Source organism: Peromyscus californicus, unplaced genomic scaffold (assembly GCF_007827085.1).
Source record: "Peromyscus californicus insignis strain IS unplaced genomic scaffold, ASM782708v3 Scaffold_4__1_contigs__length_199733344, whole genome shotgun sequence".
NCBI classification, from domain to species: Eukaryota; Metazoa; Chordata; class Mammalia; order Rodentia; family Cricetidae; genus Peromyscus; species Peromyscus californicus.
Genome location: NW_026294562.1, coordinates 97,502,979 through 97,518,619, shown reverse-complemented (window position 1 = coordinate 97,518,619; position 15,641 = coordinate 97,502,979). Strand labels below are relative to the sequence as shown.

General features: G+C 42.4%; 1 protein-coding gene and 1 long non-coding RNA gene across 2 annotated transcripts in view; one reads left to right on the top strand and one right to left on the bottom strand.

The window, feature by feature from the left end:
* The first annotated feature begins 5,226 nt into the window (after positions 1-5,226).
* Positions 5,227-15,641, top strand: part of Dnhd1 (dynein heavy chain domain 1) — an 88,823-nt gene continuing 78,408 nt past the window's right edge. The window contains exons 1-6 of the mRNA XM_052762393.1: positions 5,227-5,328; positions 5,531-6,353; positions 9,462-9,623; positions 10,845-11,048; positions 11,133-11,243; positions 13,483-13,639. Coding sequence (XP_052618353.1) covers positions 5,265-5,328; positions 5,531-6,353; positions 9,462-9,623; positions 10,845-11,048; positions 11,133-11,243; positions 13,483-13,639 — 1,521 coding nt within the window. The 5' untranslated portion in view covers positions 5,227-5,264. The remainder of the gene's footprint in view (positions 5,329-5,530; positions 6,354-9,461; positions 9,624-10,844; positions 11,049-11,132; positions 11,244-13,482; positions 13,640-15,641) is intronic.
* LOC128125230 (uncharacterized) overlaps positions 6,236-15,641 on the bottom strand; it is a 27,568-nt gene continuing 18,162 nt past the window's right edge. The window contains exon 3 of the long non-coding RNA XR_008223111.1: positions 6,236-6,373. This is a non-coding gene — a long non-coding RNA (uncharacterized LOC128125230). The remainder of the gene's footprint in view (positions 6,374-15,641) is intronic.

The following is a 15,641-nucleotide window of genomic DNA, read 5'->3' as shown; positions in this document are numbered from 1 at the left end:
TATGATCTCTATATAAAGGCCTTTAGTCTATTTTGAACTTGCTCTGAGGTAAAAATGAGCTAAATGTATGTAATTTATGTTAGACTGAGGAAGGATTATTATTTTCTGTGTTAGTCTAAGCAAAAGGAACAAAGCAGGCTTTAAGTGTCTACAGTCTCGTGGGACAATGGGTCTCGCTGTGAAGCATAACCTAGTATATTTTCTATATATCAAAATTATACAGCTAAATGAAAAGTCATCTTCCTGACCACCCACAGATATATGTGCCCATAAGACTGAGATGTAATCATGAGCTTACATATATATATGTATCTCTATATAAAGGCCTTTAGTCTATTTTGTATATATATATATATATATTATATAGTATAGTATATATACATATATGTATTATATAATATAGTATATATATTACATACACACACATATATGTGTGTGTGTATATATATATATATATATATATATTACATGAAGATGCATGGTAATGGGGAGATATCATAGCTGTTATTGCACAAGAAGTTTACAACAAGAAACAGCCAATCATTCAAAAGACAATAACTCCAACACACCTTGTGTGATGGCTTAATCCTCTACCAGAACCCTTGGTTCTGATAGGTTTACCTTTTGAACATTAGTTGTCACCTGCTGTATACTCCCTTGACCTTTTGCTATCAGCAGCTCTCAATAGTTTTTAACTCTTTACTCTTTGGGGGCCCACCACCCAGCTCCCAAATAAATACACAGAGACTTACTCTTTCTTATGAATGACCAGCCTTAGCTTGGCTCATTTCTAATCAGCTTTTCTTAATTAATTATCCCATCTACCTTTTGCCTCTGGGCTTTTACCTTTTTTCTTTTGTTTTTGTTTTTGTTTTTTGTTTTTCAAGTTTCTCTGTGTAAGAGCCCTTGCTGTCCTGGAACTCACTCTAGACCAGGTTGGCCTCAAACTCACAGAGGTCTGCCTGCCTCTGCCTCCTAAGTGCTGGGATTTAAGGGGTGCACCACCATGCCCGCTGGGCTGCTTTTACCTTTTTCTGTTTCTGTATATCTTTTCTTTCCTTCTTATTCTATGTCTGGCTGGGTGGCTGACCCCTGACGTCTTCCTCTCCTCCTCTTGATCCTCCCTCTGCTTGATCTTTCCTTCTATTTATTCTCTCTGCCTGGCAGCCCCACCTATCCCTCTCCTGGCTGTTTACCTCTTTATTAGACCAGTCAGGTGTTTTAGGCAGGCAAAGTAACACAGCTTCAAAGTTAAACAAATGCACCATAAAAGAATGCAACACATCTTTGCATCATTAAACAAATATTCTACAGCATAAACAAATGTAACACATCTTTATTAATATTCTATAACACAGGAGGAATTACTAAACAGAATTCCCATTTACTTTTGTCTGTCTGAAAAACTTATTTTAAAGCCTAAACTTCATGAACTTCTGCATCTTGGGGATGCCTCACAAAAAGTTGGTTGTTTATGCCTGCAGTTTTTGTTTTTGTTTTTGTTTTTGTTTTTTTAACTATGCCCTTTGGGGGCCTGCCACCCAGCTCCTAAACAAATACATGGAGACTTATTCTTAAGAATGCTCAGCCTTAGCGTGGCTTGTTTCTAGCTAGCTTTTCTTAAATTATCTGTCTACCTTTTGCTTCTGGGCTTTTACCTTTCTTTATTCTATATGTCTGTCTGTCTTTCTTACTCTGTGGCTAGCTGTGTTGCTGGGTAGCTGCCCCTGGTGTCCTCCTCTCCTCCTTTTCTTGCTCCTCCCTCTTCTCTTTTCTCCTATTTATTCTCTTTGCCTGCCAGCCCCACCTATTTCTATCTCCTGCCTAGCTATTGGCCATTCAGCTCTTCATTAGACCAGTCAGGTGTTTTAGGCAGGCAAAGTAACATAGTTACATTCTAGGACTAACAGAAATAACAGCCCAGACCACCACATGCTAGTCTCCTGAATTAAGGTAAATTCTACAAGGAGATACCACCTAGGTCAAGTGGACCTCAAGTAATAGCTTTGCACAATTTAGCTCGGACCCTCCTTTTCTTACAGCCTTACTAACTTTATAGAACTCTAATTCCTTACCTAACCACTTCTAGGAATATTTAGATAACCTTCTGCACTGACATCTATGCACAGCCAGAACCCCAGTTCAAGCCTCCCTGTAATTATCGTCATTGGCAGCATCCAGCCAGGTCCATCCCCAGACGGAGGAAAGTACCTTATCAGAGATACCTCTGTACTCTCTAAGAACAGACTTAAGTATTCATGCGATCCGTTTGAGAAGACCTGGCAGATGTGCCAATTAAGCTCAACTTCCTCCTTTCCCAAATCTTACCTCTAGTTCCAGATCTCCCTTTAACTATCACCAGAGGCATCTAGCTGTACACAGGTTGCCTAGCAACTGAGCACACTTTCCCCTACCCTGCAGAAAAATGGCAGATAGCTTGGATAGATAGGAGCCACAGGAATAAAGAAGGCAGTTTTATTTTCTTCCATTGACCTAACAACTTATAGATTAACATTTCTACCAATCACGTTTAAGTCTATAGTTGAACACATAAGATCCCTCTTCTTAGATAGTTGAATTTAGCCTTTAGTTAATTCATTTCCCCATTAGTCACTTCCCTTTTGGGTTGCAAATGATAATTAACAATTAGTGCCCCTCTGTGTGATTCTTACCACCCCTCCGCTTGACCCTGGAAGCCTGGCTTTGCACTGCCAAGGGATTACTGCTTGTAAGTGTATATAAACCGGGACTCCCAGGGCATGGGAGGACAGAGAAGAAGATTTGGAAGAATAAATGACTGGACTAAGAGCTTGGTGTGCTGAGATTCTATTTCCTGAAAATAGCCCTCGCCGTTTGTAGTTCTCTCTCCTGAGCCCCTGGGATGTATAAAGGCTGGTCCCTCTAACATTACACAAGATAACAGCTTCACAGAGTTAAATAAATGCAACATAAAAGAATGCAACATATCTTTGAATCATTAAACAAATATTCCACAGCATAAACAAATGTAACACATCTTCAACTAATATTCCACAACATATGTGCTTATTTGTTCTTTCACTAAACCCTCTTACATGTCTCATTCATGTCAATTATATCAATTTTTCTATAAGACTAAATATTTTACATACATCATTTAATCTCAAAACTGTCCTAATAAGTATACACTATTTTCTTCATTTTCAAAAAAATGAAGCCAAGTGGTAAAATCAGTGTTTCAATTTAGTCAGTGCGATCCCAGAACCAATCTGACTCACTGATTAATATTGTTATACATTGATGCATTTTCCCATAAATATTTTATAATCACCTACTCATGATACCTAGCACTAAGGACTGGGGATAAACTAAGGGGCAATAAGAACAAATTAAAGTCTTTGTGACTATGGAGCTTATATTTTTAGTCAGGATAAACAGATAATAAGTAAATGTATTTTTTGAAATATGAGTATATGAGATAACAAAGTATGGAGAAAAATAATTCAGGGTAAAGAGGATAAGGACGTGGGGGAGTGCTGACTTTCTACTGGGAAGTTAGAGAACTCATTATAAGAGGATATTTGAGGAGAGTTGAAATAAAGCCTTGAGAACAGGTGGGGAAAGTGTTCACTCTTCTATACTTACACCAGTGAGGTGAGCCAACAAGTCCACACCTAATTCTTTCCAAACAGCTCCATCAAGGGAGCAAACATTCAGCTATATGAGCCTGTAGGGGCTATTTTCATTCAAACCACCACAACCACTGAAAAGAAAGATTAGATGTGGAAGCTTTGCCTTTACCCAGGTCTGGCCAAGCAAATGAATGACATATGTAGCTGCTAGGCTGTGTCCTTATTAAAAAGAGGTGTGCTTCTCTCTCTCTCTCTCTCTCTCTCTCTCTCTCTCTCTCTCTCTCTCTCTCTCTCTCTCTCTCTCTCTTTCTCTCTCTCTCTCTCTCTTTTTCTTCATCTCACTAGTTGGAATGGGCCTTAACAGATGCAGGGGTGAACTCTTTTCGACCCTGAAGGCAAAGACTATTTCCATAACCTTTGGGGAAGCAGAACACTCCGGTCATAGCCCTAGGAATTCTTATATTTGAATATAATGTGAGAACAAACACTAAACTTCTAATTGGACATGGTACATAAGCATAATCCTTTCACTTAGGAGACTGAGGGCAGAGGAATCAAAGTCAAGCCAGCTTCCCTTTCAAGACTCTGGAGACTGAACCCAGGGCTTTGACCAGGTGAGGCAAGTGCTCGACCACTGAGCTATGCCTCCCGCCCAAGGATATCTGGTAAGTATCTCAGACTTAAAACTTGAAATACCCGAAATCAGATGCCTGACTCCCCACTCCCCTCCACCCCAAGCCCTGCTGTTTTTACCATCTTCCCCATCACAGTTCTGGCATATCAAATTTCCACTGGTTAGGGCAAAATCTTGGAGTCATACCTCTCTATCACCAAGAGGTAGGACAGGGTTTCTGGTTTTTAATAATTAAACCACTCCCAGATTTTCATCCCCAACTTGATGTGTAGATTGTTGAGAGGGATAAAAGATTTTTGTCTTATGTGGGCTCCTTTGTGGAAGGTGAGGTGGGACAGACAGATATATCGTCCAGGGAGGGGAAGGGAAAATCAGTGAGTAGACAAGCGGGTACATGGATTATACCAGCTCTAGACGCCCTAAATGCTATTAGTGCCCCAAATCAATCTTGCCATTCATTCTCCCGCCCAGTTTCTCTTTGGATCGGTTTAGAGGTGGCCTGCTGGTTTAACCTGGGCTCTCGGGGCCCGCCCCCAAGCCCCTCCCACATTGCATGCTGGCCCCCCCTCCTTCTGGCTCCAGCTGAAGCTTGGGCCTCCAGGATTCTGTAACGGTTCTAACTGCTGGGAGCAGGTGGTGTGGCTCAGTGGGCATCTGGATGTGCTGCGCTGATTGCTCAGGTCTCCCTGCTCCTCGGGAGGCCCCTACCACTGGCAAGCCCGGAACCTCCCCTTTCTGCCTCTTCTTTCCTCTAGGTGTCCTCACCTGCAACCGCACTCAGCAGTTGGCTTTCTGCTCAGCACCTTCTCAGTCTGTGGAGAAGACTTCAGGTGACAGGAGTTTTGCCGCCTCTGAGTGACGACCCCTTTGTGTCTCCTTTTCAAGGCAATTGCCAGCCGCCAATTGAAGGTTCCATGCTGTGAATGCAGTTTTCCAGAGAGTTTGCTAGTGTGTGTCGGTCTCCGTGTTAAGTGACAGGGACTGAGTCTAAGTTCATTCACTACAGCGAGAGCTCCGCAATGAAACCGCATCCTCAGACCTGTACCCCTTCCCTTCCCATGCCTTCTACATCCTGCAGGCCAGGTGAGACAGGGCATTGGAGGGTGGGAAGGAGCTTTCGGCAGGGAGGGTTGCCTCCTGTACCAGTCCTTGACAGCGAGGGGCTTAGGAAAGGCCCTCTGCTGGTCTGCCTGTGCCCTGCAGCTCTATCCATCTTGCTGTCCTAGCCCAGAGCCTGAAACTACTTCCCACCCCCACCCTGCCCCAACCGGGCTGGGTCACACAGGTGAGACGCAGCAGCCAAAAGTCTGGAACTGGCATTTGGCCCCTGAGCTGTGGGCAAGATCAGTTCGACAGCAGTTGAATACCTGCCTCCGCTTTACTCTGGAAGAGAGGAATGTACCTTCATCTCCCGATAAGCTATCATTTGATACGCTTGAGTCTGGGTTCACTGAGTGTAGCTGCAGCAGCCAAGAACATACCTGGGACTGTCGGAAGAAGCAGGAGCGCCTTAAGGCAGTGGTTGAATCAGAGCAGCGGACATCGCTGGAGCTGCTGCTGTTTGAGCTGCGGTCTCTGGTGTCAGCTGTGCTGCAGGATGGCAGCAGTGAAGCTTGGCGCTATCTGCATGCAGTACTGGGTCTGTTGTCTCCATATCGTGAGATGCTAACTGGTCAACTCGATTTGCTACCCTTACTAGAGCAGCTGTACTGCTGGGCACCCAAGGTCCAATCCGAACTCCACCTGGACCTGCTAGATGCCATAGACAAGGCCTTTCCCCCAGACAGCTCTTTACTATATAGTTCCTCCCATGTTGACTGCCGTCCCTGGATGAAGAGGTCTCACAGAGGGCCTCCATACCCAGTATGCCCTTTTGTGAAGGCTCGGTGGGGTGAGAAACAAAAAAAGGAACTGGGCACGTGGCTACGTCCATTGACACTGCCGGAGCTGCAGCGCTGCTTGGGCATTGTTGGTGCTGAGGTGGCCCTAGAAGAGACCCAGTGGCTGGATAGCCTTAGTCTCCTGCCCTTGGCATTGGCGACAGACATCCCTGTACAGTATGAAAGCAGCGATGCTGACCACAAACAAGAGGAGTCTGCTGGGACAAAGTGAGTGGCCTGGTCCAGGGCTTTGAGGAGAGGAGAAAAAAGAAATTCGTTTCAGGTGCCTGCGGGGCCACTGGCTCCTTGAGTCCCCTCCTATGGCTCTTCAGTATTAGCCCAACTCTAAACTGAACTGGACTAGGCTGCACCCTTCTTCCTTTTTCTTTTTCTTTTTTCATTTTTCTTTATTAAGAAATTTTCTACTCACTCTGCATACCACCCACAGATCCCACCTCCTCCCTCCTCCCACCCCCCAGCTCTCTCTCCCAAACCACCCCACATCCCCACATCTCCCAAATCAAGGTCTCCCATGGGGAGTCAGCAGAGCCCAGCACATTGAGCCTAGGCAGGTCCAAGCCCCTTCCCACTGCACCAAAGCTGCGCAAGGCATCACACCACAGGCACTGGATTCCCACAAGCCTGTCCATGCACCAGGGACGGATCCCGATCCCCCTGCCTGGGTGCCCCCCAAACAGTTCAAGCCGAACAACCATCTCCCATATCCAGAGGGTCTAGTCCAGTCCCATGGGGGCTCCACAGTCAGTAGTCTACAGTTCATGGGCTTCCACTAGTGTGGCCGGACACATCTCTACACATCTTCCCATCATAATCTTAACATGTAGTCCGTCCATGTCTCCCCCCCCCCATTTGATTGGATTCCTGGAGCTCAGCCTCCTCCTTTCTTTTCACTTGCAAAACAAAGCCATTGTATCAATGCTAATCCATGGGGAAATACTAAAATGAAGAGTCAGCCAATAGGAAGCCAGAATTGAACCTTGCAGTTTCCAGTCTTCTGTGATTCCAGAAGCTTCCTTGGGGTTCATTTTCTCTGTCATTTATAATCACTGAACCACACTTTGGGGCTTATCTTGTGGTGGTCCTGGGTGCTAGATATAGATAGGGTCCTTGGTTACTCCTAGGGAGTGCTTGTCTGAGTAGTCTTCTCCCACAGGTCTATGTTAAATATTTCAGACCTAATGCAGAGCACTGACTCTGAGTCATCTTCCTGCTCTGACAGGATGGGCTGGCCCCTTGAGTAATAATCCATTCCTTCCAGTTCCCAGTCTGGCTTCCAAAATTCTAGGACTTCAGAATGCCTAAAAGACCCTTTCTGGGAGTTCTTTGACTTTAGTCTGGGAACTTCTCTCTAGCTCTGGTCTGATTTTCTTGATATTTTGTAACTTGTCTATGATACATTCACTGTTGAGGAAAAAAAAAAACCCTAGTTTTGCCTTTAATCAAGCATGACTTCCTCAGATTTTGCTTTTAAATTTATGGCTGGATCAATTTATGACCTTTCATGAAGTCTCAGATCCCTAATGGCAGACAAGTGGGCAGGTTCCTGGAGCTGTGAAAAGAGGTGGCCAATGTCAGCAATTTATGTCTTCAATCATCCCAGCATAGCTTTTCTTCTTCAGAGTGGCCCCAAGTCTAACTTTTCTCTCTTGGGAGATCTTAATAGAAATGGTCATTGGCTGATAGATCAAGAAGGAATCCTGGCAGTCAATCTCTGAGGTCTAGCTAATATAATTCATTTTACTGTTCTCCAGAACTGTCCTCCTAGGCCCTGATTCATTTAATGGCTATTATTAGATACTTGGATGTATCTAGATGCTGGGTATGGAAAAAATTAATCAAACAGATTCAGTTCTTTGGAGTCTTACAGTTTGGTGAGGGATACATTAGGACAAGTAAGATATAATTAATGAATTGTAGTAAGTAATATAATATAAAAGGCTACTGGCTATTGTCTGTGTACTCTCTTGCTGAGACGGGGTTGGGAAAGACACACAGGGAGATACAGCAGGAGTAGAGGATTTGGGTAGAGATGAGATTAGTAAAGTGGGTTAGGAGGTGAAAATTTGTCAGTGAGGCAGCAGTTGGTAGTATGAAACACTGCCCAGGTTTTGTAATGAGGAAGCCAGATGATAGTGCACTTGGGATTGAATGGGAGACAAGTGGAAATACCATTTACTATTCATCAAGATTGGCTTGAAAGAGATAAAGACACTAGGACCAGAGTCTGAAGTAATTCTGGCATCTGGATGGGACTCTTGTTAAAGTAGAGGGATGCTTACAGCTCTTAAGACACAGTGTCTGAGAAGTAGGTGCTCCATCAGCAATTGTAGACTAAAGGAATCAACAGGTTATGGTAAGAAGAGAAAATTTAATAGAGAATAGCAAGGGATCTAGCAAACACATGAGAAAGTAACCTTACAGAAAATAAAGGGCACACTGTCCTTCAAACTGGGGAGACAGAATGACAAGGCAAATGAAACCAAGGGAGTTAATTCAGAGTCAAGAAGCTCAGATTATGCAGGAAAAGAAGAAAGAATGTGATGAGACTGAGGCTAGGCAGGGTTGAGCATATGGTTAGGTACAGTAGGTTGAGGGGCTGGGAACAGTAGTTGTATACGACATCAAAATGGAATGAGCCCAGAATTTAGACTGGACACTATGGATCTGTTCAGAAGGCAATATTTCTGGTCTTGTGATTATGCAACGTCACTACTAAGGAAATATGCTTTTATTTTTTTGTCATGCTAGGGATCAATCCTGAGTCCTCATGCACTAGGCAATTGCTATACCACTGAGCTGAATTTTTAGTCCTATTTGTACTTTTTATTTTGAGATAGTGTTTTACTAAGTTGCCTATACTGGCCTTGAACTCACTATAGCCAGGCAGGCCTTGAACTTGATATCCTCTTTTGATCACAAATAGAACAGTTAAGATGATTTGGTCCAATATCAAAGCCTATTGCTGATAAGAATTCTAGGACAGAGGATTTACAGGGTAATGAGCTGGGAAAACAGTGTCTTCCTAGAATTGTATACAATATTATGTAACACTGACTGCAGTAATCACAGCCAGTGTAGTAGAATCATTTATCAGAAAAAGAGTTTTTCATGCCCTGGCTGTAGTTGACCAACATGCATGATGGACTGCATTTGCTCACTATGTGACATCTTTGAGTATAAATTAGACAGTGCCATCTGTGTCCCCTTGTCCACTTGATCTAGCTCCTGCTTTCCGTGGCCAGTGGTAGCAGAGCCCACTTCTAGGCACTGACCTTTTTGCTCTGCCTTTTCTCCCTGGTTTATTTTGTCATTCAGGTCTCTGCTTGCCTCTGAAGCTCCTGAGGAGAAGGCCTTCAGGAAGAAAAGTTCTAAGACTTCCCTCCTGAGAAGTCAGGTGAAATCCCTTCTGAGGACAGACTGGTACCAGAAGAAGATCCACTTCCTCTATCTCAATGTGGCTCCTGATCGGTACTTTAAGTAAGAGCCACCCACCCACTCCTGCCCGTGTTACCTGCCATTCTTTTGCTCCATGCTCATCCCCCTCTTTGGCCTCACAGTTTCCAGCCTTCTGACCCTCTCAGCCTCCTCCTCTGCACTCTCCAGCTCCTTTTTCTCTACTTGGCTTTCACAACCTCTTGTCTGAATTGTACCTTTCTTACTTTTGCTCTTTATTCTTTTTTTGAAAGGAAGAAAGCATTTATTTATAGCCTCAGAAGCACATTTAATGCTGACCTTATTTAACTATAGTGCAAGAATCATGGGTTGAAAACTCAATGTTAGGGAAACGTTGGAAACAAAAGCATCTTGTTTTTCGAACTAAAATCTTCTTTCCCTGGACTTCCACCTCTTTGTCTTTTTTTTTTTTTTTAACCTGTGAGACTATAAAAATAAGCCTGGCCGGGCGGTGGTGGCGCACGCCTTTAATCCCAGCTCTCGGGAGGCAGAGCCAGGTGGATCTCTGTGAGTTCGAGGCCAGCCTGGGCTACCAAGTGAGTTCCAGGAAAAGGCACAAAGCTACACAGAGAAACCCTGTCTCGAAAAACCAAAAAAAAAAAAAAACAAAAATAAGCCTGGTTCCACACCAGTTGCATCCATTCACTTTCTCCTATTAGATCCATTGTTTCCCCTTCTGTTCTTAAATGGAACTCAGGAACTCACAAATGCTAGGTGAATGCTCTACCACTGAGCCACACCCCAGGCCTAAGTTCCTCTTTCTGTCCTTCCCTCACTCACATCCTTCATAGGCTATGATAGCCACTATTAAAATACCTCACCCCCACCATACACAGATTTCAACATCTCCAAAATGTCAGTGTATCTTAAAAATTGAAGTATCCCAGTGGAAGGATTTTTAATCTTAGCTTTTCATAAAATAATACTTTAGCTTACACATGATGATGTCCTAAATTTTATGAGATGTTCTGTATCTGAAGATAAGAACTTGGAACAGGCTAATAGGCTAGATGCCCTTTTCTTTCTTTTCATCTATCTTTGGCTTAAATTTCTTCTTAATATTTATTCAATCATTCTAGTTTGAATACGATTCTGCTGTCTTTCCCCCTTTGCTACTTTTTTTTCTGCCTCCCTAACTCCTTTTTCTCTCCCCCATCCTTCTATGGTCTCCCCAGGAGAGATGCACAAGTTCTTCAGTTCTCACTAATCAGAGGTGTTTTTTTGTTGTTGTTTAATTAAAAACAGGCCTTACAACCTGATAGTGGTGCCACCAAGCAAGGTGAATCCCGAACACTACATCTTTTCCCCCTTTGGGATCCTGCATGTACATCCTGTGGAGGGCAATGAAACGATGACACTGGGTACTTGGCATCGCAACTCTACTGTCTGGCACGAACTCCAGCGTATTCCATTCTTTAAGAATTGCCTCTTACAAAAGGCTTTGACCTGGTAGGCAATGACAGGGTTGGGCTTGGGTGGAGATATGGATGAGAGAAATATGAGAGCTTATTGTCACTCACCTCTAACCTGTAGTTGGAAGAAGAATGTGAGGTTTTACGGGCTGCATCGAATCCAGACTTTACTCAAGAGTCATCTGCTCTTGGCTGTTCCTCACTTTGGAGCTGGGATGCTCCATATTAGCAGGTGAAGTATTACAAACACAACTGCCGTGGATTTTTAAATTTTACATACTGGCTATGGTGGGGCATGCTTGTAGCCCCACCTCTCAGAGGCTGAGTCACGAGGACCAAGAGTTTGAGGTTGATGTGTGCTGTATAACAGACCCTATTGATTTTTTGTTGTTGTTGTTTTGGGGTTTGGTTTTGATTTTTGGTGTGTATATATGTGTATGTTACAGTGCTAGGAACTGAATACTAGGCAAGTGCTCTACCATTGAGCTACATCTCTAACCTTCAACATTTTGTGTCAATAACCACAAAAAATTATTTGGACAAAAGGCAATACCATGTCCATTTATAAAATTTTAAGATACAAGAAAAGCACAAAGAAAAAACTCTCTAATATTATTATTCATAAATAACCATTAAGAGTATTATATTTTATTTTTCTAGTCATTTCTTCTATCATGTACAAAATATGATCATACGTTATTGTTATATAACCAGTATTCTGAATATATATCTCCATGTAATTACATGTTCTTCTATACCAACTTATCCGAAGTACAACACAACTAAGTACCAAACCCGTGGCTTAAACTTGGGCATTTGAACCCAAAAATTCTTTAATCCTGTCCATTTCTCTCTCCAACACACCCACATTTTTTTGAAAGTTAGTTATTCCTGTCCTCCTTGCCTTTCCTTCATGGTGCTTCCTGTATAGTCTATAAGAGGAGTTGCAAACTCAAATGCTCAGGGATCATAATTGAAGATACTGAAAGAATACAATGATTAAGTGCAAGACATTAGAGATCATGGTGCTGCACCCTGAAGATTGCATCTGAAAAAGACAGTGACTCCTCAGTTTAACTAACTGACATTTTGGAGTATAGGTCCAGCTATGATCAGCTGACCTTGTTTTTTAGGATTTCCTGGAAATCTACGTTTCATGGTCAAATTTAAGTTTAAAAAATTAAATGTAGTATTTTAGTTATTTGTATATGTGCATGTGTGGACTGTGTGTGTGTACGTGTGCGTGTGTGTGTGTGTGTGTGTGTGTGTGTGTGTGTGTGTAGGTCAGAGAACAACTTGAAGGAGTCAGTTCTTTCCTTCCACCATATGGGACCCTGAGACTGAAGTTCAGTCATCAGGCTTGGTAGCAAATGCCTTTTTCTGCTGAACCATCATGCCAACTCTACCAAAATTAAAAATTTTAGCTGTTGGGCTCAGATTTTAATTAAAACACTCTGAGGGTCAACTCTTAGCAGTGCACAGTGGAAACTTTTAGTCTGAATTTGATACAATGGTTATCAGTTTGTAACCTCTACTTTAGGCTGTTACTGTCCTCTAGACTTCCTTAGGCATCATAATGTCTTTTTTTAAAAAAAAAAAAACAACGCTGTTTTGTTTTTCTGGTTGTTTTAAAAGACAGGGTCTCATATACCGCAGGCTAGTCTCTAACTTGCTACATAGGCCAAGGCTAGCTTTGAACTTCTGATCTTCTTGCCTCAACTGCCCAATAGCTAGGATTACAGGTGTGTGCTCTCATGCCTGGTGATGGTGTAAATCATAAGGCTTTGGAGGATTTATAGGTCTGAATCTAGATCCTAGCTAGGAGACTAGCAAGGAGTCTACTCTTTGTGCCTCAAGTCAATGGTCTGCAAACTCCTGTAAAGATTTCAGCTACAGAGTGCAAATAATGAGAAGTAAATGAGATTATGGATTAAAAGTACTATATATCCAATGCCCTTTTGCAGGAACAGAATAGATAGCATATATTCATCATCTTAATCATTCTGACTACTTATTGGGGGGTTGTTCATATTTTTCAAGGAATCTTAAGAGCTATGGATGGAGTTGTGGGGAAACAGGGAGGGTAGAGAACAGGAGCAGCTTCCTCAGTGGCAGTCAACTCTAGAGATGCTGTGGTTTAATCACCTTGGATCCTAAAATATGCCTGTCAACCTTGACTTTTTAGGACCTTAATTTTCTTTATTCCCAGGATGAAGTCTCTTGTCTTTTTACATCTTAGGATTTATCTGAGCCTCTTTTGGAAGAAAAATCACTAGGTATAAGCAACTGTATATTCTATGAGGCTTTTCCAAATAATTTCCCACCTGGCAACTGTCATAGGTCACTGGAAATATTACAGTCTTTGTAAACATTCGCTCAGTCTGGGTTGAACTGAGTTGGGAAGAGTTCAAAGGTGTTGAGAGAGGGATGGCTGGAATACCAGCTCTAACTAGCTTATTTCTTGATTCTAGGCTTCTTCAGGAGTTTCAGTCTGTGTCTTGGCTACCCAAGGAGCCAGATAAGTGCTATGAGCTTCAGGACCTGCAGAAGACAATAGCCAAAGAGAACCACAAGGCTCTGCGAATGTTCTGTCGCTTTCTGAATCTCTGTACATCCATTCTTCAACTGGTAAGAGGCTCTGCTTTATTGTGAGCCTTTTCTCCAATCAGAGCTGTCCAGAGTTTCAGCCTTCTCTTGGTTATTTCTGGGACCCCTGTGTGACTTGGATCCTGCTGTTGGATTAGACACATTTTTCTGCTCAGTGACAATAGTTTCTATTCTGGAATAGACAGATCAAGACCAACTGAGCAAAGGCTGGCACTTTAATGTTCCCTGAGGGTTGTTCCTAGCCTAGGGGCAGGGAGGAAAAGGAAGGTAATGTCTGTTTTGTCAGGTGTTTGTGCTAACACGAAGGAATTGGGGCATTAAGAAAATTAAGAACTAGAATCCTAACCTTTCATGCATCTGGGCTTATCTTTGAACCTGTGGCAGGCCTCCATGGCTAGTCGAAGCATTCAGTGATGGAATTTATCCTAATTATGACTACTTTGTATCTGAGTCCACATCCCCATCTAGTGCTCTGGGATGTCTTGTCAGGTTCTTTCTTGCCTCTTGTCTGTTATCTGTTACTATGCTTTTGTTTGGTGTTTAAACTAGGTGCTATTGTGGCAATAATAGGAGATGGAACCTTTGGTAGGTTATAGGACCATGAAGGCTCTGTCTCTGCCACCTCTCCTTCTTTGCTCTTCTACCTCCCCTCTTAACATAGTTTTCCTCTTATCTGAAGGATGTGGAAAGAAGCCTTTTCTCGGCCTCCACAACTGTGAGAAAATAAATTTCTGTTCTTTATAAATTACCTAGTTCCAAGTAATCTGTTAAAGCAACACAATTAGACTAAGACCACCCCTTGTGATTGCCATCTGAAGTAGAAGACAGTCTTATGGGCTGTAGCTTTAATCAGAGCGACCCAAGGCTGTGTTTCCAGATAGTGTCAGAGTTAAGTATGGGATATACACTTGGAGTTTGCTGAAGAAGTGTTTGGTGCATATGAGAAAACTTCTACATGTCTAGATTTGGAAGTGCTGTGTTCACTGGTATGTTTAAGAATAATGTTTTCCTACTTTCACAGGGTTAGATATACATTGTAAATGTAAATTCCATATCAATTGTATGACAACAAGTTTGTAGCTTACCTTTTCATGTTTTAATTGTGTCTTTTGGTAAACAAATGATTTTAATTTTTTAAAAATTTTTTACATGTATAGGAGTTTTTCCTCATATGTGTATCTGTGCACAATATGTGTGCTTGGTGCCCACAGAGGCCCGAAGTGGACATAGGGTTCCCTGTAACTGGAGTTGCAGTTGGTTGTGAACCATCACCTAGGTGCTGAGAATTGAATCTTGGTTCTCTGGAAGAGCAGTCAGTCATTTTTTGATTGCTGAGCCTTCTCTCCAGCCCCTGATTTGAATTTTCTTAAAGTTTTCTCAGTGCTATCAAGTGTAGCAAGCTTTTTCTTTTTGGTCACCAGCCAGCTCCCAAGTCATGATGTGGAAACTTCTTATTAGTTATGAATGCTTGACCTTAGCTTAGGCCCATTTCTTGCTGGCTCTTATAACTTAACCTGTTTCTCTTCATCTACATTTTCCCTTGGGACTTTTCACCTTTCTTTCTTTCTTTCTTTCTTTCTTTCTTTCTTTCTTTCTTTCTTTCTTTCTTTCTTTCTTTCTTCCTTCCTTCCTTCCTTCCTTCCTTCCTTCCTTCCTTCCTTCCTTCCTTTCTTTTCTTTCTTTCTTTCTGTACATCTTACTTTCCTACTGTCTCCATGACTGCCTAATGACTGTCTGGCTTCTGGCCCCGGGAGTGTCCCTCTCTCCCTCCCTTGTTCTCTTTATTCCTTATCTTTTTTTCTCTCAAGTCTAGATTCCTTCTCTATTTATTCTCCCTGCCTGCCAGTCCCACCTATCCCTCTCCTGCCTAGCTATTGGCTGTTCAGCTTTTTATTAGACCAATCAGATGCCTTAGGCAGGCAAGGTGAAACAATTACAACATATCTTTTCATAATTGAACAAATGCAGTATAAACAAACGTAACACATCTTTGCCTAGTTAAAGTAATATTCCATAACAATCA